The 25979-nt window shown below is 49.1% G+C and overlaps 1 protein-coding gene across 1 annotated transcript; it reads right to left on the minus strand.

The window, feature by feature from the left end:
• Window positions 1–1760: 1760 nt before the first annotated feature.
• UFD1 (ubiquitin recognition factor in ER associated degradation 1) lies at window positions 1761–25899 on the minus strand. Its single transcript, XM_058532159.1, has 12 exons — window positions 25793–25899; window positions 22675–22807; window positions 22274–22306; window positions 19201–19322; window positions 16154–16284; window positions 14024–14096; window positions 9172–9240; window positions 8229–8294; window positions 7900–7947; window positions 6990–7078; window positions 5967–6048; window positions 1761–2742 (listed from the first exon to the last, which is right to left on the minus strand). The coding sequence occupies exons 1-12, from the start codon at window positions 25793–25795 to the stop codon at window positions 2668–2670; spliced, it is 924 nt and encodes a 307-aa protein (XP_058388142.1). The 5' UTR covers window positions 25796–25899; the 3' UTR covers window positions 1761–2667.
• Window positions 25900–25979: the final 80 nt, after the last annotated feature.

Genomic DNA, 25979 nt, shown 5'->3' on the forward strand with positions numbered 1-25979 from the left:
CCAATGAAGATTAAAGAAGGCCGGCACCGCGTGACTGACGGATAGAAGAACCAATGAACTCTGAGATATTTGATCTGGCGCTCAAATCCTCGCCCCGCCCCCTTGAGGCGCGCCAAGAAACAGGGCGTCCCAATTGGGCAACCAATAAAGTCAGGGCGGTAGGGCGCGGGGGGCGGGGCCGAGGGCAGTGCGGGCGGGGGCGTGTTCCGAGGGTCTGAAGGCCGCGCGCAGCCGGCGTGGCCGCGGCGGCGACGGCTGCCCTCCGCCGGATGCTCGGTGGGCGTCCTGGGTTTGCACGGCCGCGTTCAGTTGGCTGTTTCTGAAACAACGTGGTTCTGGTCAGTTCTTTTCAGCAGCTTTATTTTCATAAATCTCAAAGATCGGGTTCATTTCGCAAGCACATATTGACCATCAACGCCATGCGGCGAAGCTGCCTGAGTATCCCCTCGAGGGCGGTGAACTCACAAAATAACCGGGGTTGGCTGGCGTGAAGTGTGTTTTGGGGGTGGGGTCCAGGGGGCGGGATGACCCCCCGAGCGAACTGAGGGTGGAAGTGGAGGCAAGAAGGGCATGCGAGCACAGCGGCAGGCTGGTAAAAGGCATGGAGGCTGTGTGTGGCACGGGATAGAGAAGGGGGCCTTGCAAGCCCAGGGGCGGCTTGTATGTCTGATTTAGGAATGAAAGCTTTACTCTGAGGCTTGGGCAGCCAGACATGGAACGTTGTAAACAGGAGAGATGCACAAGAGGCAATACAAGCCAAGTAAAAAGGACTCTGGGGGGCCTGCAGAAACGCCCTGCAGTACCAATGCACTGATTTTCCAACTTCTGCGAACCTAATCATCTGCTGGGGAGGCCGTTACAAGGCGGTTGCTGGGCCCACTTAGGAATGAGACCGGGTCAGACTCCCTGGAGGTGGGCTAGAAAGCTGCAATTTTACTGGGGTCCTGCCAAGCTGGCTCACAGACCCGGCTTGGAGAAGGCACTGTCTGAGGAAGGCTGCATCCAGGGTACATCAGTAATGACCAGAAATTTTGCTCCAGGTGGCCCCACTGTGTCACCAGAAGACCCACCAACAGGGTCCACCCCTGGCCCTGGCAGGGGAGTGTGTCTCCAGCAAAGGACCAGGAGTGGTTTCATGGCATACACACTAGGTGTTGCTTAGGTAAGACAAAAACCCAGGGCCAGCATCTTACTGTAACATTTTTCATCATGCATAAATGGCAATGTCTTAGCCAATGTGATCCTGCAAATAGATGTTGCCTACACACCGAGGAGGGCCTCTATGTCTGCTAGTGAAACCAAGACCCCTTAAGTGGAGGGTCCGGTAGGTCACAGCAGTGCTTCATGCCTTCTGAAACCACATCCCTCACCAGCAGTGTTGGCTTGGGCCACAGGGCCCAGCCTGGTCATCATGAAGGTCTTCGACGCTCATTCTTTGAGGACACGTGGGTGGACTCTGGGGACCCCGTGGTGGGGCATCCTCTCATCTTCTGAGTGTTGGGAGGAGCCTTGGCCAGAAATGGACCCCTCTGCCTGCAGGTGGGAGACCTCGTACAAGGGGAGACCCTGCTGGGCCGGACCATTCCCACCCCACAAGTCAGAGAGCCTTGTTTCTCCCTACATTCTCCAGGAGAAGCCCCCGAGGAGCTCTTCTAATGGTAGGATGGAACACAGGGCACGTGCAAGCAGGCTTTCCTCCAACTCTCGGTCAGTGGACCAACTATCAATCCACATCCCTAATCAAACATTCAGAGGCAATCCAGGTTTTAGTCACTGCCTGTTTTTATTTGAAATTCTTGATTTAGAATTATTTTCAAGGAATAAAAGAGGTTAAAATAATTAGATTTACATGTCAAAAGATCTCACATTATAAAAAGTAAAGATCTGAGACCAAATTAATATTAATAAAAAGTAAAGACAGGCCAGCAGAAACTTGGATAACTTAATACATTAAAACTGGGAGTAGGGGGTAGGAAAGGAGAAAGAGGAACGTACCTTTAGCTTTTATTTATTCTAATATTCATATTTGTGCTTCCCCATGAAGTTGTTTTACTGTAGAACAGGTTAAGGGGCCAGTTATTTCCAAATGAAATCAAAATATAAGTAGAAATGCTTCAGGTTTTCCTTCTGAATGGTTCTTTTGAAAAAAATCAATACATAAAATAAAAATAGAAACACCTTTCCTCAAATACTTAAATTGCAGCCAGGGTAATGGGATAACCACTCTTTATAGAGCACATATCTATTTAAACCCCTTTTTTTCTAGGCCAAAGGCAACATCTAAGCTATAGACCTGGAAAAAGAAAGGATAAATGAAAAAAGAGAGAACACCACAGGTTAGAGCAATTTAATCCCCTCTACCAGTTTTTATCAGGAATTAGGGAACTCTGCTTCCGTTGAGGCAGTGGGAGCGCACCCAGGGCTGAAAGTGAGAGATGGCAAAGAAGAAACCTCAGAGACAGCTTTCTCTTTTCCCAATTCAAGCACACAACTGTGAAGTCCTGCTGTTCCACATCCAGGTCAAACTCAGTAATTCTCAGGAACTCTAAATAAACCTAAAGTGACACAGCATCCTCTGTGATAGTCTCATCTCCGTCACAGCCAGTAACTAAAAGCCATTACGTTGCAATTGATTATTTTATTTTCCAATCAGCCAACAGTCCCAACTTATGGCTTTCTTCCCTTTTTACGCAACGACTGTCCTTCTCCAGAGAAAGCGATGAATCTGCCTCCAGCTTCATCCTAGGTGTGAAGATAAAATACTATTTTCAGAAACCCCTTGGAGGTTTATAAAAAATGCTTTATTCTGGTGACTCATGACCATCCACCCATTTTCCTTACTTCCACATTATTCATGTCTTTGAAATATGAATACAAATCATTATTTATTGAATTGAAAACAAAACCACAGAATCACAACTTTGTGTCTACCACAGCTTTTATTCTCAGATTGAATGTATATCCTTTTACAGAAGCATCACATTTGCAAAGTAAAAAATATAAAATACACCCCAAAAAGAAAAATCACCTATAACTCTACCACCCCAAAAATACATTTCCAGTCACTTTTCTGTATATGCTTCTACAAACTATTTTTGTACTTAATTCCCAAGTCTCAGGTCAATGAATTTCTTACCTAGTACACTCTAAAGGCTACAGAGAATTCCATCACATGGGAGAGGCAATTTTTCTACCATTGGATGTTACTTCCAAGTTTGTAGTACTTTAAATTGCTGTGGTGAGCAGATTAATGCCTTTGCACACAGCTCTGATTTTTCCTAGAAGTTGAATTCCTTGGTAAAAGGATGTACATATTTTTAAGGCTTTTAATATATAGTGACTAACCAGCCCTCAGACACATTCTACCAAGCTATTCTCCTACCAGCAGAAAGCAGGCTTGTTTTTTCTGAGCCCTCAAAAACAGCAGGTATCTTTTCACATGCTTGTATTGCTAGTCAGTCAGAGGTGTTCTCTATAGAAAGGAAGATTCTGGGCTCCCCAGCAGCTGGTGTACCTCCAGCGGGGCCTGCACGTGGTTTCATGAAGGCGACCATTCGGTCTTCCTTTCCTGCAGAGTCTTCCACTTGTCCTGCTGTCAGTAACTGTGCCTGGCTCCTCTCTTCTGCATACCTTCAATCACAGCAGGTCTCCTGCTGATCTCATCTGTTTGAGGAAGTGGCATCTTCTGGGGCCTTCAGGCTGCCCTGCCTTGACTGGCCAGCCTCCTGGGGCTGCACATTGCTGTGGGGACTCCCTGTTTCCTGGATCTAAGGCCTTCTTACTTCTACCTTATTCCATCATCTCAGTGGGGTACATCCTCCAGGAGCTTCCTGAGAAAGGGTGTATGAGGAGTATCTTTTTGTGAGCTCCTAGGTGACTGAAAATACCTTTTTTCTACTCTCACCTGTTTCATTGATAGGTCAGTTGTTGTTAGTTTGCTAGGGCTGCCATAACAAAATACCACAGCCTGGGCGGCTTAAACAACAGAGATTTACTTTCTCACAGTTCTGGAGGCTAGAACTCCAAGATCAAGGTGTCGGCAGGTTTGGTTGCTCTGAGGCCTCTCTCCATGGCTTACAGATGTTTTCATTCACTGTGCTCGATGCTCAGTGGGCCCTTCTGATCTGCAAACTCGTGCCCTTCACTTTGGAGCAATTATTTCCCTGATGGTTTCTGCCCCTTTGGTTTCTCTAAACTCTTTTCAGAACTCTTAGGATTTGGACGTTGGCAGTGGAAACTTTCTGACTGTGGTCTTCACCCTGGGGGAAGCTGGCTAGGATCTTCCCTGGGGCTCGCCAGACTGTCCAGAGAAAGCTCCTCCAACTGCAACGAGCCAGCCTGGCTGCCGGTGCCTGGGAGCCAAGCAGGAAAGAACACCAAGGGTGGTGATATTCAGGATGCAAATTGTCACTCTTTCCTTCTCTTAATTCAGTCCTGCTATCCACTGTGCCGATGGCCCCCATCTAGGAACCTTCTGTGATGCCCTTTCCAGAAGAAGAGCCTCCAGCCTTCCCCTGGGGTAGGCGAGGAGCAACCCAGTGGGGCAAGGGGAGGGGGTGCTGTGGTTCTCACTGCTTTGTGACAGACATTCCGTCTTTAGCCCCCATTTCCAGAGGGGCCCTTAGAGAGCTCAACCATCTAAACCAAGCTGCCTCTTGACTTTCCCTATAGCAGGCTCAGGATGTACCTTTCCATGGTCTAGTACGTCACTTACCAATTGTCCTTCTGCTCTGGGGCTTCCAAAGTTCTGTTGCAGTTGCCTCGTCTCCTCCTCACTGTCTTTATGACCTTATTACCTTGTACCACAGCTTTAGTGTGGTTTCAGGATGGAGCAGAGCTAAATAAGCATGTGCCTTTAATCTCATCTTCATACATTTCTTATTAAATATTTATTTATAGATAAAACAGCTACAGATGTGCCTGCCAGCGTCGCCCTCCCTTTCATACAGTCAGGTCGCAAGTCAGCTTGGAGGATGCCCCCTACTGAGCGCTTTAGGCCCAAGTCAGCAAGCCCTGGCCTGTGAATGGCAAAGGCCTGGATGGGACCTCAAGGAGGACTTGGAAGGTGAGGTCTGATCAGGTACCACATTTGCTCCTCTGAGCCTGGAAAGTTCCCAACACTGTGTCAACTTGAGGAACATTAAGACCAGGAGGGGCTGTGATTGGGGGTGGGGTGTGCAGACAGTGCAGTGGTCTCTGTCCCTAACTACCGCAAAGGTAGAGGGGGTTCAGTGGTCAGGAGGGGCCAATGACAGCCCCACAGCTAGGAACCGGCCAGTGACTGGACCCATTTAGCAGCCCATCCTGAACAGGCTCACGGCACATCTGCCCTCTGCCCTCCCCCTACATCCCCAAGAGACCAAGCCTTTGAGAAAAGGAACCAGGAAAGTGGTGGGTCTGAAGTGCTGGTATTCTAGAAATACAGGCACACACAGCACAGCTGCTGAGTGGGGTGGGCGATCTGCAGCAGGGTGTGCTGGGTTTCTGAGTCAGCTTCCAGCACCTGGACGAAGTGCCTACTAGGCAGAACCTCCCCTTTGCCAACACCTCCTGCCCCCAGCTGCAGCCTTCCCTTCTTGTCACAGGGCAACTCCCAGGCTGAGAAAGGCCGCTCTCCTCAGGTCTCAGTGGAGGCCACTTCTGGAGTGTGCTGGCACGGAGGCAGCCAAGCCGTGGTCAGGAGCTCTGCCCCTGGGCCCTGGGTGCCCTGACCTCCATGCACCTTCACGCTCACATCTGTAAAAATGCAATCACAGCAGCCACCTCACAGCACTGTCCCAGGGGCTAAACAGTTACGTAGAAAGCACTCAGCATGGGGCCTGGCACCTGGCAAGGGCTCTGTGAGCCAGTATCATGCTGATCACTATTGCCAGGTGATGCCAGAAACACCCTTACTCAGAATGGAAAGAATTCCCCCAGTCATCACTAGCAGATGATACTTCTCATTACCCACGAAATATACTCACCTCCTCAACCTTTTTGACCAGTGGACGTGAATTTCTGATGAAAGTGATCTTACCAAGTTTAAATTCATAATTGGGAATGCCTCTGTAAAGAAGAGAGAGGAGGAGAAATGTTAGTTCCAGGAAAAAGGGACTAAAATTCATTTTTGACACTCAAGAGGAAGATAAGTAGAAGACAAGTGTCCTCTTGGCGACTCTCACTCTGAGGTGCGTGGCTGTGCCCAACCCTGGCCTTGGGCCAGCCATCTGGTGCTTCCCAGCCTCCCTGCAGGAGGGATCCAGAAGGCAACTAGGGCGAGGTCTGCAGACTTGAGGCCTCATCTGTGGTGAGGGGTCACCTGTGGTAAAGCTTGGGGGGCCCTCACCATCTCTGTCCTCCAGCCTCACGGATCACCCTGGAAGAGCTCCACTCACACTAAACTCATTTCACTCCTGAAGAGTCTGGGTAAAAACCCCCTTTCCACCATTCTCCTTCTGCTCTAACACACAGCAGACAGGTGATATATCTCATCCTGCCACCACTGTGATGGCCACCAGAGCAGGGAATCTGCTCCAAGTGTCCCTGGACCAAACAACAGAAACACATCTAAGTGAGGCAGCTCCTGTCTCTTCTTTGAGGAAAGTTGAGATAATGTGACTTATCAATTATTTGAAGCCACAAAACAGGAAAATAGGCAGATTACTAAACAGGAATCAGAAAGGTTTTAAGGAAGTGAGAGATCTGATCAGGTGCCACTTGGGAGCAGTGGAGGCTGAACTGGAGGCACAGAAGGAGGCTGGACAGCTATGTCCTGGGGAGAGGCTTTGTGGATGAGGGGAAAGGCATCGAGATACTTCCTCTGGGAAACACGAACCCACGACATGCTCCAGCCCAAGGAGAGCAGGCGGGGGACGTTCATCCACCTGCCAGCCTCTCTGATCTAGGCTTTGTCTCCAGAGCTGAAGTGACGGTGCCCCACCCCAGGTACAGACCCTCCTTGGATGATGACAAAGCATTGGGTGGGAGCAAAGCCAGGGCAGACCCACCTTTTAATGTCTCCAGGCTTGATTGGGGAGGGACTGGGCTCTACACCTTTCTTCTTCCCATCCAGTCTATTCCCGGAGCCGGAGAAGGCCTAGACAGGCAAGCAAGAGAGTGTGTGTGCGCAGAGCTCCGAGAAGAAGAGCGAACACAGAGGTGCCCTTTGGTCAGAGACTGCTGCAGAGATGTGTGCGGCGGCACCGCCCAGACCTCCTCAGGACTGAAGCCCTTACTCCTAGCCCGAGTGTGGACAGCTGACAGCTCTTTGCCCAACCCCTCAGGGGACTGCTGTGAACTGAAAGGAGACTCCTGACCCAAGAACAGTCGTCCCCCCAGGGGCAGCCAGCAGCCAAGGATGGGTTGAAAGGTCTGGCCCAGGCCTCTGCAGGGCCATCCAGCTCAGGCCCGTGGGTGGGCTAAGACCTCCATTGAGACTGCCTCGCAGCTCAGCTTTGCCTCCTCTGCTGCCTCCCAGTGCCCAGTGCCAGCACACTAGCCACCTCTACCTGTTTCCCAGGGAGGGCAGCAGTGCTGGAGGGGCATGTTGCAACTTACTTTCAAACAGTGCAGGCAAAGAAAAAGAGGACATGTTCTTAGAGATAAAGCAAATGTCGTCACATTTGGTGAATCTAAGCGAAGAGTATATGTTCTGTCTGTTGTACTATTTTAACTTTTTGGTGGGCTAGAAATTCTTTAAAAGAAGAAGAAAAAATTGGGGCTGCCTTACAGAGTTGTTGGGAGGATTCAAGTGGATGCAAAAGGGTTTGGTCACTGAGAAAGTGCCAGATACACGTGTGCACGGACACCCAGAGGCCCAATGCCTGCCGAGGTCCCCGGAGTGTTACAGAGAACGGCTGGAAGGAGCAGATGGTATGCCGGGAGCAGAGAAAATCAAACGTGTGGCCTGGTACTTACACGGAAGCCCAGTTCTCCAGCATAGCTGCTGTGGTCAGCTTCGCCTTCCTGACAGGGACAGAAAAACAGGAGATGAGCTACAGAAAAACAGGGACACCTTAGCTTTTCCCTTGGGCCTCTCATTGCTACTGCTGTCCCTGCACCCCAACAGCTGGGTGTCCCCTGGGAGCAGGGCTGGAAGAGAAGCAGGGAACATGGCCACGTCGACACCAGCAGAGGCCAAACACGGGCCGGCTGTCAAACACTCCTAGGACACACTCCCAAAGAACCACTGTTCCAGAGGACAGAGCATGCTGGGGCTGGGGCGGGACGCTGGGGAAATGACTTACAGTTGACTCCTCGTGCTGGACTTGTCTTTCAGGCTCTTTGTAGCCCAAGGGAGCATCAAAGTCCACCTGTGTTCCCAAGATGAAAGTAAAATTTGAGACATGGCCACATTAGGCTTCCTTAGCTTTTCTGCTTTTAATTGAGACAAGTAGGTTCACATGCAGTATAAGACATGATACAGAAAGATGCCTTGTGCACTTTGCCCATTTCCCCAATGGCCACATTTTACAAAATTACAGTACAGTGTGTTATGTCACCTCCAGAATATTGACATCCACACGATCTAGCCCTTATTCAGATCTCCCCAGTTTTACACATACTTGTTTCTATGTGTCCGTGTTAAGCTCTCACAATTTTATCACCAATGTAGGCCATCATATCCACTCCCACAGTGCAGATACTGCATAGCTCCCACATCACAGGAGCCCCTCGTGTTGTCCTTTTATAACCACACCCACCTCCCTCCCGGCCCTCTCCATCCCTCACTCCTGGCAACCACTACTCGTCCTCCATTTCTCATGTTTTATCATTTCAAGAATATTATAGAAATGGAACCAGACAGTGTGTACCTTTTGGGATTGGCCGTTTTTGCTCAGCACCCTTCCCTGGAGATCCCCCAGGCTGTTGTGTGTACCCAAAGTTCCTTTCTACTCAGGAGTTGACTAGGCTTCCTTAGCTTCCAAGAATATTCACTCCTCCATAGGTCTGAGATGCTGGTGGGTTTAGCCATTTCAGAACTGGCGGCTACTCTGCCACCCCCACTGGCCCCAAGATGAATCACAAGGTCAGCAGGCCCCTCACAATGTTCTGGCAGCATCTTCCTCCTCTTACAGCCAAATAGTCCCAGGGGCTGAGTGCCACCCTCCTGGGGCATTGGCCTGCAGGGGCCACTGACTACCCATCTTGCCCCGGCCCAAGGGCACTGTAAGCAGCAAAGCCACTCACATTCATGTCACACTCGATGATGGACACGGCCTTCTCAGGCTTGGTCTCCATTACCCGAAGTTCATAGATCTGTGGGAAGAACATAGAACAGTCGGATGGTTTTGTGGCAGCACTGGGGGCTGTCACCATTCATGTTACTGCAGCTCCCTACCTGGCTCCTGCAGACACATCATTCACCTCCACAACACCTTCCCCCAGCCGCATCTCTTGCTGCAACAGTGGGTGTGGGCTGCTGTGGGTGTGGGCTGCTTTGATGCCCATCACTCAACAGAGGCTGTTCCCCACAAGTGGTTGAAATCAGACAAGGTGGTTACACATCAAATTGCCAAAGATACTCACAACCTTTAACCCAGAAAGTTCACTTCTAGGAATTTATTCTAAGTAAATAATTAGCTAAATACCCAAAGAGAAAATTCTAAGAATGCCCACTCCAACATTGCTAATAACAGTGTATACCGAAAATGCCTATCAATAGAGTAAATGAATGATATTTATTCATATATACATAAAGTATAGTCACCAGTGGAATACTATGCAGCCAACAGGAAAAGAAGTTAAAAAACCAGTTCTGGGGCCGGCCCCATGGCCTACTGGTTAAGTTTGGCGCGCACTGCTTCGGCAGCCTGGGTTCGGTTCCCAGGTGCAGACCACTCGTCAGTGGACATACTGTGGCAGCGACCCACATACAAAATAGAGAAAGATTTGCACAGATGTTAGCTCAGGGCGAATCTTCCTTAGCACAAAACAAAAACAACCACTCTGTTGCTATGTCTAGGATCTCATGTATGTAAAAAACGTATATAAAAAAATCCAAAAGGATAAGAATTAAAAGTGGCAGAATCTACTTTTTCCTGTGTCATTTAGGTTCTTTCTTTTTACCTAGAGTATGTCTCACTTTTATAAGGAACAGTCTGGATAGTCTCACCATTAAAAAAAACCCTAAACATGAGGGGGAGGGTCACCAAAGTAAAGTGAGAAGGCTCAATGTGCTCAGTCTATTTTTTAAGTTTCCTCGTTATTTAATAGAAGATAAATAGAAATGAATATGTATGTCACTGTGTGGCGGTACCACAAGTTCTCCACTCAACATCTGGATTGTCTCCATTGGTTTTGCTATCACTAACAATGCCGCTGTGAACATTCAGATATATACATGTCTCTGGGGGCACATGTTCATGTTTCTCTACAGAGTGTTTTCAAACTGTGGATCTCAGTAATTAGTGAGTCATAAAACCAACTGCATTGCAACCAGAACTAGAAGAGAAAAATATTGGAAGACAGTATGTTGTATGTAGTAAGGATAAATACTTTTGTGACATTTTTGTTTTAGGTTTACGTATTGTCACGCTGTATCTAAAACAGTAATTTTAAACTATTTTTAAACATTCCACATGTATGTAGAGTTTTTAGTTATTTTTATTAACTTTATTGAATTGTAAATAGAGAGCACTTTACTTCTGAACAACTCTCTAGACTTAACTCTTTTCTAGTATTTTTGATGTCATCTTTTAAGCCTCATATATTAAATATTATTACTGCTTTATGTGGTAATGTTTACCATGACTTACTTCATATTTGCCAGTTTATCTGTTTACCATTCCTTTTGGAACCCTAGTCTTCCCTTCTAGGATAATGCTTTTTCCTAAAGTACATGCTTTTGAAGTTCCACTGGTAAATAAACTCTCTCAGATTTCGTTTATCTGAAAACATTTTGATTTTGCCCTCATTCTTTTTTTTTGGTAAGGAAGATCAGCCCTGAGCTAACATTCATGCCAATCCTCCTCTTTTTGCTGAGGAAGACCGGCCCTGAGCTAACATCTATTGCCAATCCGCCTCCTTTTTTTTTCCCTTTTTCTCCCCAAAGCCCCAGTAGATAGTTGTATGTCATAGTTGCACATCCTTCTAGTTGCTGTATGTGGGACGCCACCTCAGCATGGCCAGACAAGCAGTGAGTCGGTGCGTGCCCGGGATCTGAACCCGGGCCACCAGCAGAGGAGTGCGCATACTTAATCGCTAAGCCACGGGGCCCACCCTGCCCTCATTCTTTAAAGAAGGTTTAGTGACAGTTACTTTCTCTCAACCTCTGAAGATATTCTGCTATATGGGCCGTAATGGTTGCTACTCAAAGGCCTCGTATGTGCTGTTCTTCCACAAGTAGCATGTTTTCCCTCTGCTTCCCTCTCCATATCTGGTATTTGGTGTCTGTAACTTATCCTGTTTGATGTACATTACACTTCCTGTAACTACAGGCTGACGGCCAGTTCTAAAGCAACCTCACTTGTTCTCTCTCTACCATTCCGCCACTCTTCCATTCTCTCCTGCTTGGATGTCGCTGAGTATGTTTGACTTTATCAGGATCTCCGGGACCTCACTCTCTCATATGCTCCCTTGCCTTGCTTCTCTGTGCAGAACTCGAAGTCACTTCTCCAGATTTAACTTTCATTTCATTAATTCTTTGTCAGCTGTTGTTTAACACTTTGTTTTTCAAATCCTCCCTTTGTTTTGATAGTCTTTTGTTGCTTGCTAAATTTCATGATTCCGTTTTTTAATTTCTCTGAACACGTTATACATAATTATTTTATATTTGTGCCTGAAAATTCCAACACTGATTTCCTGAAGGGTCTGAATATGCTTTTGTTGCCTCTGCTTTGGGTGTCTGGTGGTTTTATTACGAGTTCCTGTTTGCTTGTGCAATCTATAGCAATCTCGAGGGCTTAACTAAACTGGGGGTGCTTTTCCCAGAGAGAATTTGAGTTCCCTCTCCTGGGATGAGGACAACATCCACCTCTGGGTCTATTTTGGCCCCTTGAAGAGTTCCACTTTAATGTGGAAGTCTGCGATTCAGACCTCCCACCATAGCACTGATAAAGCCATTTGCCCTCAGGTCAACCCAACTGCGTGATTCTTGAAAACTTCCTATATTTCTTGTGAGTCCAACAATGCATTAGTAACCTGGGTTTTATACTGACTTAATGGAGTTTTATCAGAAGGGCCCTTTGGTGTATCTAGTCTTCCACACTTCCAAAACTGGACATCCAAACATGCGTTTCAATCCTGTCTACTCTATGTAACTCACTCTCCCTTCTAGTGTAAAATATCAATGTTATCTTTATCATCAATTTGAGTTATATTTAGCATTACTATCTTAACATTAAGAACAATAACATTAAGTCTTCCTGTAATTAATTATAAAAGCTTAAAGTATTCAGTTTAAGTAGACAATACCTGGGCCGGCCCCGTGGCTTAGCGGTTAGGTGCGCGTGCTCCGCTACTGGCAGCCCGGGTTCAGATCCCGGGCACGCACCGACACACCGCTTCTCTAGCCATGCTGAGGCCGCGTCCCACATACAGCAACTAGAAGGATGTGCAACTATGACATACAACTATCTACTGGGGCTTTGGGGGGCGGGGGGAAAAGGAGGAGGATTGGCAATGGATGTTAGCTCAGAGCCGGTCTTCCTCAGCAAAAAGAGGAGGAATAGCATGGATGTTAGCTCAGGGCTGATCTTCCTCACAAAAAAAAAAAAAAAATTAAAAAAAAAAATAAGTAGACAATACCTAAAATGTTCCCCACAAAGCTAAAGGCAAAAAGATTATTTCTTAGTTTATGAAAACATAGAAAGTGTGATTCAAAACCCACAAAACTGAAAAATAAATGTTCTCAATATCAGATGCCTCGAATAGAAGGAAACAGAGAACACACTGGATCCCTGCATTGACACTGAGGGAGCAACTGGCTTCCTGATCCTGGAGGGAGGGACAGGCTGAACCTCAGGCTTGTGCTCACGGCTGTGAGGGCCCCAGACCCGGAGGGGACAAGAGAGTGTCTGAGGGGGTCAAGAGCTGGCCTCAGGGAAAGCCAAGCTGGGGATATGGTCACTCCTGAGCACCAGGAGGTCTGCCCTGGCAGCAGCTCTGTAAGGGTCAATCGTCCATGGTCACAATGGACAAGGGTCACCCACATCGCTGCACTCCACGCCTGTGGAGGGATGGGCTATCAGCAGGTTCACCAGCTATTACATCTTCCCTCAGACATGTTCCCACAGATAATAGGGAAGTGGATACCATCTTGAATTTTGTGGGAACTCATCTGTCAACTATGCATGAAATGAATGAGAAAGGGAGGACCAGACATGGTATTCCACTTTACAGCTCAATTGTCTAGACCCAGACACCACGGAATCAGGGATGAATGTAAGAGGTGTTCAGACCTGAAAGCCTTGTGTCAAGAAAGGTCAAAAGCAGAGTTGCTAAGGGAAAACCCAAACTCAAGACAACAGAGGGAAGGGGACGTGCACTCTCATGAGAAGGAGAGGTGACCTCAGGTGGCACTGTCCCCAGGTGGACCCAGGCTTTGCTTCCCGGGTGTCCCACAGCACTTGGAGGGCACTGCAGGGCCAGCTCCGAGAGGGCCTGTCTGCTTCCAAGGGAGGGAATCACATGACAAGGACCCACGCCGGCTCATTTCTGTGTTCCCACAGCCCAGCAAAGGGCTCAGCTCAGATCACAGGTGCAATGAAGACCTTTCTAACTGAGAAGACTGGCAGCCGCGACCATGGTCCACAGAGGTATGATGAATAAGTACAACAATGTTAAGCTTATTCACTCGTAAATGCGATCAATTAGTTCTTGAAACAGAGTTGCTGAATGATTAGTACAGGGCTCTAAATATGAATCCATAAAGATTTAAAAAAGTGAACAGTAGGCAGCAATTAATTGACAAAAGCCAGGCATACCCTGCTTAAAAAGAACCCCATTCAAACACCAGAATGGCATTGCAGGTGGTTCATTAGGCGTGACCTACGTCAAGCTGGGCTCCAGGCCCTACTGGCCCTGTGGCCGAGACACCCACCTTCTCATTGTAGTTAATGGCAATCACATCCCCGGTGGTCAGACAGGCAAAGTTTCTCAATGCATTTTCTAATCTGCAGACACATGCTGTCAAGGCAACATGGCAAGATGGATACCTTGGATCTGAACCAAGTTTCCGAGAGGGGTTTAGATGGTCACTGTCACAGACAGAGTGTACTGGACAGAAGCGTACCAGACTGGTACTAAAACCCACAGCTTTGATACCGTGGGACACTACTCAGCAATAAGGAACCAGCTCCTAATAGATAATAACGTGGATGAAGCTCACACTCTGCTAAGGGAAAGAATCAGCCACAGAGTGATAAGATCCCATTCATATGGAACCCTGAGAAAGACAGCTCTCTCAGGGTAGGAAGCCCCCAGGAGGTTGCTGGGACCAAAGGCTGGGCAAGGACAGGCAGGGAAGGCCACAGAGGACCTTTTTTTGGGAGATGGAAACGTCTAGTTACACGGGTGTACACATTTGTCAAACTCACCAGAGTGTGCATTTTGTATGTTAATTATACCTCAACGAGTTGATTTAAAAAATCCTATGGGAGCACAGAAGAAAAAAAGATTGAATGAATCAGATAGGTCCCCTCAAAAATTCCTCTAACTCAAAGATGTCTTCATTTACACTTTCGTTGTTTCTGTCTTTTGGGCAGTACCCCAACTTTAGGGATATGATCCAAAATAAAAATTAAAAAGGAAAAAATAAACTGTAAGCCCTTTATCTATAATAGCAAATAATAATAAATTCTTAAAAACTGAATAACCCAAATGCCCAAACAAGGGAATAATGCCTAATCACATAGAATATTTTTAATCACATCATCCTGATCGATTTACAGAATTGTTTTCAATGTAAAAGTGGAACATAAAATATGGCTCCAGAATCTGCCACTATGACATGGCACATCTGGGTGAGGATCTCTGAGTCTGACCGAGGGAGAACCAGCCAAGCTGTCTGTCTTCCCCTCTGTTGGTGAAAGAGCCTTCCAGGATGATAACAGCTTTGTGCAAAGGGTCTTGTGTGGCACACTGTCTTCGCCCCCTGGCAAGAAATGCCATGCTGCAGGGGCGCCCTTCCCTTGACTCCTGCCAGTGACCCCTGAGACGTCAGACCCAGCCCACTCAGCCTCGGAGGGCAGAGTTGCTCCTGCATCACTGCCCTGCATGCCCCTGACTTCCTCTGCTCTCCGCTAAGACTGCCTTTACCCAGACTGTCAGCCAGACCAGGGAACACCGGGTTGCCTCTCAGTTGATGAAAGTGACACCCCTTCTGCAGGCACTAACAAGTTAACTACACCAACTTGACACGCTCGTCCACAGACATGGTCAGAGGAGGACTCAACACAGCTCACCTGCGTCCAGGACACAGCCAGCAGGTGGGGAGGGTGGAGGCAGTTTTTTTAAAACTGTTTACCTGTCTGTTATTCAATCGTTTCTTTCAAGCATGCATTTTTTAAAAATAAATAAGTAGTGGATGACCACTCTATAACATGATCTCAATAAGCCAAACTGGGGTTTCCACGCTAGAGATCTCGATCATAGTCCATATACAGCATGCCCCTCGCCCGTACCAGTCAGTCCTTAAATTATAAACACACATGTCTGGCTTAAGTTCAGAGGAGGACATACCAAAAAAAAAAATCACTAGAACCTCAAACCTTTGCTTTCCTCTTGCTGAGTGACAGAAAATATACTAAGTCAATGCTCCCTACTGGTTTGGAGTGAAAAGCCCTAAGCCCAGGTAAAAGGTGAGGTTGAGTGGTGAATTCATGGCTGAGCTGGAGCACCAGGGGCCCACGAGGGGCTGGGAGCTGAGGCAGACCAGCCGGCCCCTCTCCCACCAGAATACACTGGGCTTTGTCCCAGGTGTCACGGTCTACCTGAAGAAAGGGTTCTACTTTGCCCTCCAGAGCACACAGCACGCTTGTCCAGACCCAGGTCCAGGAGCCATGGCAGATGTGCTGGCTGAATGCCATTATTCTCAAAATCACAACTTTAATCACAAACAAATATGTGTGGTCGCCAAAGCAGCCATGTGCTCAACAAAGCACTCACTGTTCACCGACCGCCAGCACCCTCTCCTTTGTCCAGGAGAACACTTCTTATTTCAAAAGGATACACTGCTTTGGGGTTGGTGATGTCCAGGAAGTCAGGGCTCTGAGGCTGGAATTTGGAGTACGTGGCCACTTGAAGGTTGACACTCTCCACCTGAACCAGGCCTCCTTCTTCCAACAGCAAATTCTGCATCATCTAAAGGAAGAAGGCTACATGAGACTCCTGGAAATGAAGTGGCCAGCATGAGCACCACTGACCGGTACACCAGGCAGGCCAAAGTCGGATATCCAGATGGGCTCTTGCTTGTGTCCCCAAAAGAGCAGCCTGAGATGAGGACTTGGAGACAGGTTGTCTAATTATAGTTTGATGTCAGGAAGGAGGAAAAAGCAAGTGAGCAAATGAGACAAGCACGTGGAAGGAAGAAGGCCAATAAGGGGTGCTACCGAGGCTGTCGCAGCTGACATGTGGCATCTCTGCTGGCCTCTGAGAAAGGATCTACTGGGAGAGTGGGGGGTGCAGCATTGCCCACTGGCTCCAGGCCTCCTAGGGGCTGAGTGTTTCCCCAGGGAAGCTCACCCAACAGGCTTTCGAGCTGTCCTGCACCCAACTTACAAGGCCCTGGGGCAATCAGGGCCGCACTTGAGGGAGGATGACAACAGTACAAGGTGGACTGACCGCACATGGAACGGCCGAGGTCGCAGGGTGGTAGCAAGGCCCCAGAGATGTCTGCTAAGGGGGTTATATAAAACCCACACAGACACCCCTACGCCTCTATTAAACCACCTGTGAGGTGGACACCCACTGAGGAACGAGATGGAGAGATAAGAACAAAGGGCCAGGAGTACCTGCTGTGCAGGCAGCCGGGACCCTGCAGCAAGGCCGAGACTCGGGGGTCCGAGGCAAGGAGGTTGGGGCAGAATGAGAAACTCTGCGTGTCCTAGAATGGTTTTTTGCTTTTCTTATTTTAAACCTTCTTAAAGGGAAGTTCAAACATACAAAAGTAGAGGGAACCACATGGGTGAGCCTCCACACACCCACCCCCAGCTTCAACAGTAATCAGGTCACGGCTGACCTCGTCTAATCTATCACTGCCCCACTCCCTGGTCCCATCCCACATTGGGCTGCCCTGGAGCAGATCCAGGCATCACATCCTTTCAAGAAGGCTGCACCCAAGAAGGTGAAGGGAATGCTTCATCCAGGGTGGCACCGTTGGACAGGGCTGCTGCCCACAGAGGCTTGACAGCAGTGGTTAGGAGGTGCCTCAAACAACTGAGGGACGAGGTGCAGGTGCAGGGATGAGGGAGGGAGTCCAGAGCCAAGGTGAGCAGAGGCCATGAGTGAGGCTGGAGGGTGAGCAGGGTCCTGTGGATGAGCCTGCAGAGGCCCCAACACACTCATGTTGAAGGGTGCTTGCCAGGCTGGGAATGACAGAAATGGAGGAGTGGACGCTCCACCAAATGTCACAGGCAGGCCCAATAGGATGAAGAAGCAATGAACTTGGTAACTTAGAGGTTTGGTGACCTTGGAGAGTGATGCTTTCATAGGAAGTGCTCTAAGGGTTGGAAGTCAGCCTGCTGCAGGCCAAGTTCACAGTCCCTTAGGGTCTTCTTGGGAAATCTGTCAGTGAAGGGAAGGAGCATAACCGATGGCTGGAGGAAGGACACAGCCACAGGCAGCTCGAGGAGGAAAAGGTAAGAGCTCAGGTCACCTGCCTGTGGTTGAACAGCAGGTTCAGACAGGACTTGGGGAGAGAAATGGGTAAGAGCCCAAGGGTAGTGAGGAGGCTTGCTCCAGACCTGGCCCACCCCATGTATGCACAGGCCCCTGGAGGGCAGTGGGCACGATGGAGCACACAAAGCATGAGAAGCACATGGCACCATGCAGCCACGTGCTCACAGTGGCCCTGGGCAGGGATCTTGGTCTACGTCAGCAGACGAGGCCCCAGGAGCTCCAGGTGGGATGGAGTCTGCCAATCAGCCAACAGAATGCACCTGCTTGCATCCCCACTGGGGGTCAGGAGACCTTCACACCAGCTCTGTCGCAGCTGCTGGGAAACCCCAGGCAACCACCTACGCTTGCCAAGAGCTGGAAGACCAGCCCAAGAAGAGGTGGGCAGGCAGCTCCGTGCTACCAAAAGAGGCTTCCCAGGGGATGTGTGATGCTTCTCGGCAAAACGGATTCAATGAGTTTTCTGGTCCAAAGTTGTCTGAGAGCCTGGACAAGGGGCCACCCAAACTCCAAGTCTGTGTGTTGGACAGAGAATCTTTGAGGTCAAGTGTATCCCAGTATCACTACCTCCTCTTTCACCTTTACAGACGGGCCATGGAGGGGCCTCTGTGGCTCCAGAGTGGCCCTGGGAATTCATCACTGCTCTACACTTCAGCCACCCACAGCGCTCTACTGGATGAGCAGAACAGGCCTTGCACCCCTGAGGGGCACCGGCAGACATACAGGACAATGAGGCACTGAGCAGCAAGCGCTGGGGAGGGCAAGTGAGCAGAGAAGTGAGTCGGGTCTGGGCTTTGAGGTGTGAGTAAGAGCTCCCCGCAGGACGAGACTGGGAAATAGCACAGGAGAGGCCAGGCCGTAGGTGTGAGGGAGTCAGGGCTCCTGTGGGGAGACGTGGCCCGTCCTTGCACCCGGGAAGGACCAGGCTCCAGAGAAAGCCTGAGTGCAAAAGAGGGGCTTCGCTTCCAAGGCAATGAAGTGGAATGCTTTGGGAAGACTCAGTTACAGGCAAGTATCTAAACACACACAGGTTGTGATAGAACTGGAGGAGAAACTACTAAAAATGGGGAGAAAATGTATAAAAATCTAAAATTCTGAACTCAGACCATTTCAAAAATACTCCTGTTTCATTATTTGTAAAAAAGCCTGACTCGTGAGATCACAGTTAAACAGCATGGCTGTGGTTTCTAGGCTACCAATCGAGCAACAGGGGAAGTAAAGGCCACCCCCAGCACCTGGCACACTGCTCTGAATCCCTTCCCTCTAGCCCCGTCACTGTCCCGGGGGCAGGACTCGTGCACATGCTGAGGGTGTCCCTGCCTATGAGGCCCCAACCCCAAGACAGGCCCACAGACTCTCCAGAGACGGAGCGGCCCCACTCACCCAGTGTGGGAGGTAGCAGATGCCCTCGTCAGCCACAAACTCCAACACACCGCAGTGAGTCATGCGGTCCGAGTTCTTGTTGGTCAGTTTGAACAGCATGGGGTAGGTAATGTTGAGTCGGCCTAAAAAGGAGAGGCTATGAGGCACGGCTTCTGCCAGGGAGAGAAACCATTCCCCCAACGTCCTCCCCTGGAAAGCAGCCTCCTGGGGTGCCCACCGTGGCCCCATGCAGCCTCGCCCCCCAGAGCAGGCTCTCGGATTCGTGTGGTACTTAGTCCCTGGGTGTCTGCCCACCCACCACACCCCATGCTCCTTGCGAGAGCACAGCACTTGGCCTGGAGGAGCTCAGGAATGTTCAGTGAGTCAGGAACACAGCACCAGCTCATTCTTCTGATTTTCTGAAATCCCAATTTTAAAAAATGCATGTTCACTCATTTATTTGCAAATAATTTAAGTGCCAACCATGTGCTGGACAAAACCCGTCTTCAAAAGTTTCTAGTTAGAAAGGCAAGAAAGAAAACAGGTGCACTCCAATACCGTGGTGCTGAGGGAAGGGCAGGGGGGCATCCTGTAGGATGTCCTCCAGGCAAGTCATAAGCCACAGGCAGCAGGCCAGGGAAGGAATTCCAGGCAGAGAAAGCTGCCTGAGCAAAGGCATGGAGGGAAGAGAAGCCCAGCCAGTTTGGGACTGGCTGGCAATTAGGTGAGACAGGGGCACGGGGATAGGGTGTGGGAGTGGTCAGGAGGGAAGGGAGGCTGGGCGGGACACAGCAGTGTGGGGTCTCAGCAAGTCATGACACGGTACATCCCCTCACTCTAGTGGTCCCTGAGGTGAGACCACAAGGAGGGCCAGAGGCAGGCAAACAGGACTGCTGATATACTGACTCAGAAGTGCAGGGGCACAGAAAGGAGAGGCTGACGACATGAAGCAGAACCCAGGAGAGTCTGGGACCTGGGAGAAGAGTCTGGGATGGACTGACATAGTGATGGTGTTTGCCACGTGCCAGGCCCTTGCTTAGTCTTCCTGAAACTGTGAGGTATGTACATTATCCTTTTTATCTACAGGGAAGTAAGACATGCAGGTTTGGCAACATGCCCAGGATCACACAGCCCAGGAGTGGCGACACCAGGATTCAACCCAGACTGCCAGCCTGGATCTGGGGCTTAACTGCTAAGGCCCACTTTAGCCTGTTGTTTGGGCAAACATGGCAATAGAAGTTCCATTCAGCAGCAGGAGGTATGGCAGACTCCATTTGGGATCTCCCTAAAAATTCTGGTGAAGGAGATGGAGTAACGAGCTTGGGCAGGAAGTCACTGATGGGGAAGAAGAGCTACCGGAAGTGGTGCCTCACCACGGCAGCAGCAGTGGGCAAGGGTGTTGCCCCCATCACCCAAGGTGACTTGGATGCTGGCAGTACAGTGGCCAAGGGCCCAGAGGCCAGGCCCTTTGTCACCAGGGCACCTCCCAGCTGCAGAGCCGTGGAGCTAAACGGCAGTCAGTCAGGGTGAACTGGATCAGACTCCAGCCAAGGGTCTGAGAGTCTTCCCATTGGAAGAGACCCCTGTCTTCCTCAGTCTGGTGGTTTACCAACTGTATTTTGTGATTTAGAAAAGTGCCTTGGGGCTCCTGAGCCCTCTGCACTCCCTCACCTCCTCCAACCCGAGCAGAAACCCTTGTTATAAATTAGAACTCCCTATTTCGGATGAAGTTTCTTCCACAACTTCAAAGGTTTGAACAACACTGATCTAAGCCCCACTCTCCCAATCCCTGAGTCCCTTCTCAGACACCTGTGCCAAGGGTCATAACTGGTGCTTAGCTCCTATGTCAGCTCAATCAGAAAAGCAGGCTCTCTGGGGCCTTGTTCCCTCCCCTGCGCTGACAGGAGCCTGCCTGAGGGCTGTGAACCCCACAGCTCTAACCACCCTCTGGCTGGGCTGAGGCCAGAATTAAAGGCCTACTCTCCCACTGCTGGCATCAGTTAAGCCCTGCGGGCTAAAGGCCACCTCCTACCTTCTAACTGGTGTCACATGGGCTTGGGCTGTTTATGCACACACCATAGGGCACCAACTAGGAGGAAGTACACCTGCCACATAGGTGCTGTGTGCATCCCCATTTATTGAGGACACTGCGGTTTAGAGAGGCCAAGTCAGTAGTCTAAAGTCAGGCTGGGCAAGGTACAAAGCCTGAGCTGGAGTGACATCAGAACTGGGGCCTTTCCCCACTGTGCTGCCCCACATGCACCTGACACCAAGTGTGGACCCGCCAGGGGCCTCCACGTCTCCTGCCTCAGACGGGAGGAATTCACACCAGAAATATCACTGAATCTCAAAAGGCAATGACTGCGCCTGTGGTGGGGGTTTTCCGAGTCCAGGTGGAGTGGGGCTGGGGGCGTGAGGTCTTCATGTTGCTCTCAGGGGATGAGGGGTGGGGAAAGAGAGGAAAAGCATGGCCACCCTCATAACCCATGGGCCTTTCTCACTCCTGGTAAGAAGCAGAACCCAGCAAGAGGAGTAGCTTCTGGGGCAGAAGGGAATAGCTCAGTTTTTGACATGCTGTGGATGCAAGGGGAAAGAGGGGGTTAGAAATTTAGGCCAGAGCTGAGGAGAGATATGTGGGGAGGAGATGAGAACCCTGACTTGAAGCACCCTCTTTGGAGCTGACCATTATCTTTTAGGAGAAAACCTAGTGAGCCCAGCCCACTGCCATCAGCTGCCCCAGCACTGTGGAAAGCAAGCACTGGGGCTCATACCTTCCTTTAGTCCCGTGGGGATCCAAGACCAGGTGTATGTATGTGTGTGTGTGTCAGGGGATTGGAACCCCCTTCATAGAGGAGACATCTGGAGGTGAGTACTCACTGGCCCCTGGCCTGGACAGCTGGCTACCACCAGCCACCACCTCACTGGGGCATCTGTGGCCCCAGCTCTCCCAGCCCAGAATGCACCCACCAGGGATGATTCCCAACCAGATGTGACGAAGGTTGCCTGTGTCTGGACATACTGAGGAGCCTGTGCCAAATTCCTGGCATCCGTATTTACATTATCTCAGTTCTCAAGTCACGTGGAAAATACTTACTGAGCTGATCTAAGGCTGAAGGCGGCATAATTACTGTGGAAAGAACACATAAGAAATATAAAGAAAATGAAAATAAAATGGACAGAATAAAAGCCAAAATGCAGTTTCTGTTATATCTAAAAAAAGTATTAAGCGATCCTTGTAAGGTAGCCAGAATTTCCTAATGATCTTTCAAAAAGAATTTACTTGCTAGAATTTACTTTGAGGAACCTAATGGCTACTAGCCATAAATCTAATCATAATTAGGATTCCCCCCACCCCCACCAGCAGGCCTGAGGCAAGCAACATTTTCACTGTAACTAGCTCTGGTTATACATGCAAAATAAGGACTGTTGAGGACTATAAGCACTGCAGGCTGAGGGCAGGAAAGGTTACTATTCAAAATAAAAACAAGCACATACTCTTCCCTCCTTTCTCCACATCTGACCTGTCATTAGGCCCCGCAAGCATGGACACGGAGAAGCAGCGGTACTGTGTGGAGAAGCGGTTCTGGAAGACCCGGGGAATCGGGTGGTCAAACATGTTGAAAGAAAACTAGGAGGAGGAAAGAAATGCCGGAGTTAGAACAGAACAAAGGTACATTTCTTCTCGTCAAAGCCCAAACAGGTCAGGGTAGTTAATGCCGCTAAACATCATCAAAGAACAAGATGCCCCCAAATCCTGATGGACCAGAGCAGTCTGCCTGAACACCTCCCAGCAGCACAGTGAATCTCAAATCTCTCTGTTCTACACATTCTTCCATGCCAAGTCTCATCTCTCCGATTTAGTCTCCACTGTTTTCAGATGGTGTGAACATACTAAAATATAAAACTAGCCACATCAAGCCTGTCCTTAATCTCTTTCAGCCCCCAAACACCACAGGATCCAAGCCAGACCTTGCACCCACCTCAGGGACCGGTTACTGATGGCCCCAAAATCTCCTACACCTGCCACGTCCCCGCCAGGCTGGTTCCTCCACCTGGAACACTTTTCCTCTTCTCATTAATTTAAAAAATCTCTATTTATTGAGTGCCCACTATCTGCCAGGCTCTGACTTAAGCACTCGGGAAACATCACTCTAGTGATGTCTGCTCACCAACAAAACAGGTACAATCTCTGCCCTGGTGGAGCCAACATTCAAGATGAGAGAAACAAGCAAAAGAAAATGCCTGCATGTCTGGCAGTGATGAAAGCTCTGAGGACAAGAGAGGTAAGGGACAGAGACCTCCTGGGAATGCTATTTTAGATGGGTGGTCAGGAAGGGACTCTGCAGAGACCTGAATGCCAGGAAAGGGAGCCAGGCAGAAAGCAGGGAATGGCATTCCAGGCAGCAGCAAGAGCAGGCGCCCAGTGTTTGCACCCCTTCCCGTTCTCCTGGCTTCATGACCACCCTTTCCTTGCTCCAGGAACCTTCCCTGCTCTGCCCAAGGTCTGGGCTGGTGCCCCTCCATTGTGCTCTCATGTGCTACACTGTGGTACTCCCTCCTGTTAATAAGTAAAGCCAAGATGTGGTGTCATCAAAAAGGTAAGATCTCAGCTCTTACATTGTGGATTACAATGAGGCTTAGAAAACACGTTACACAGCAATCTGGGGTCTTCTCAAAGTATTGCAATTCCCTTGATGTTTAAAAAAAAGAATACAAAATTGCACAATAGGGTATATATCCAAAAGAACTGAAAGCAGGCTCTTGAAGAGATATTTGTAGACTCATGTTCACAGCAGCACTATTTACAATAGCCAAGAGGTGGAACAACCTAAGTGTCCATTGAAGCATGAATGGATAAACAAATTGTGGTATATCCATACAATGGAATATTGTTCAGCTTGAAAAATGAAGGAAATCCTGTCACATGCTACATGGAGGATGAACCTTGAGGACATTATGCTAAGTGAAATAAGCCAGCTACAAAAAGACAAATACTATATGATTCCACTTATATGAGGTCCCTAGAGTCATCAAATTCATAGAGATAGAAAGTAGAATGTTGTTGCCAGGGGCTGGGGGAGGGGAAGTGGGAAATTGTTGTTAGATGAGAAAGTTCTGGAGATCCATTACACAGCAATATGAATAAAATTAATACTACTGAACTGTATATTTAAAAATGTTTCAGATGATAAATTTATGCCATGTGTTTTTTACCGTAAGTTAAAAAAAACCCTCACAATAGACAAATATTTCTTGACTTGATTCCAAATATAAATGAAGTAGAGAGCAAGCCATCTACTGACAAGGTAGTTTCCTGGCAATTCCAAAATTAGTAAGCTGAATCAGCTATCTTTCTAATATGCAAATACAGCATGCTCCTGATTAAGATCTCAAATGGCTCTTCACTCCCTGGAGCTCCAGCATAGCAGTTTTCAAACCTTTCCCTCTCTTTTTTTAAACAGCATAACTCTGTTCAACAAAATCTTGGCCAGAAGCAGGACAAATGAAACAGGATTTCCAGATGAAAGAAGGGAGAGAAGCAGGCACCTCCCTGAGCCCTGTCACTACACTAACTCATGTAAGCCATTTCTTCTCTTTACAACAGGACAGAGTAAAATACACACAAAGTACTTAATATCCCTAACAATCTGCCTTCAATCTACCCATGAACCTGACCTTCTGCCCCTCTCTGCTGCTCCCAACCCCAAGTTCTACTTCCCTTTACACCCCCAATGCCTAGCATATTACCAAGACCTATCAGGTATTCAATGTCCATTAAGTGCATGGACTTGAGAATAGAAACGTGATTCAACACTGACATACCTGGGATAAAATCTAATAATCATTCCTTGTTTTTATGAAAATAAACAGCTGACACTGAGGCAATGCTGTACAATGGTAATGAGCCTGAGCTTTGCAGCCAGATAGACTTGGCTTCAAATTTCCACTCCTCACTTTTGTGACCTCAAGTAAACTATCTACCTCTTTAAACCTTAGTTTTCTCATGGTTAAAATAATGATCACCCATGCCTCCAAGTGCTTCATAAGGATTAAACGGGATGAGTTGTAATGAGCAACTGTAGGTGTTAAAAGAAAAAGCTGCGTAATGGAAAAAGGGCCAGTAAATATTAGCTACTACTGTTATCTTTACTGAATCGCTTAAATAGCCGAAAGCATCATCACACTCGAGGCATGACCAAGAAATACTGGGCTTGAGGAACTGGGGTAAGGGGATGACCCCGCGCATTCTCACTGGGAGCCCCTGATTCTGCTCCTCGCCCTCACAACCTTCCAATTAATTTGGTGTTTACGGAAACATGCTACGTGTCTAGCACTTGCAACTAGAAGCTTCCTTTTTCCCCTCAAGAAGTTCAAGTCCAACTGAGGAAATGCGAACCATGCTCCGCACAAGCGGAGAGAGCCGAGGCCGTTAGCGGTGAAGGGTTCGGCTCCAGCCCGAGGCGCCCCGGACGGGCAGACGGGCCGGACTCCGGCCAGGGTGACTCGACATCTCCGTAGCCGTCACGTCCGCCCCGCCGGGCCCCGGCCTCGGCCCTCAACCCCAGCTCCCGGCCGCAGCCCCAGCTCCCGGCCCCTGCCTGGCCGCGCTTACCATGATGGACACCTCTGCCTCGCTGCCGCCGCTTCGCCCAGGGAACGTAACGATGGCAGCCCGCCGACCGCTCTCCTCACAGCCGCCGCCGCCGCCTCAGCTCCGACCGCGGGGAGACTCACCGGAAGTACCGGACCTGAGACCCGGGGGGAGGCGCCGAGGGCAGGGGTCGGCTGCAAAAGAGAAA

This window comes from Diceros bicornis, chromosome 35 (assembly GCF_020826845.1).
Source record: "Diceros bicornis minor isolate mBicDic1 chromosome 35, mDicBic1.mat.cur, whole genome shotgun sequence".
NCBI lineage: Eukaryota > Metazoa > Chordata > Mammalia > Perissodactyla > Rhinocerotidae > Diceros > Diceros bicornis.

Coding starts and splice junctions, on each gene's coding strand:
- UFD1 (XM_058532159.1), bottom strand. Junction 19,323..22,273: donor TTCAGCCTTAGATCAGCTCA/GTAAGTATTTTC, acceptor TCTCCTTTTTAG/GCCGACTCAACATTACCTAC. Junction 2,743..5,966: donor TGGTCAAAAAGGTTGAGGAG/GTGAGTATATTT, acceptor CTTCACACCTAG/GATGAAGCTGGAGGCAGATT.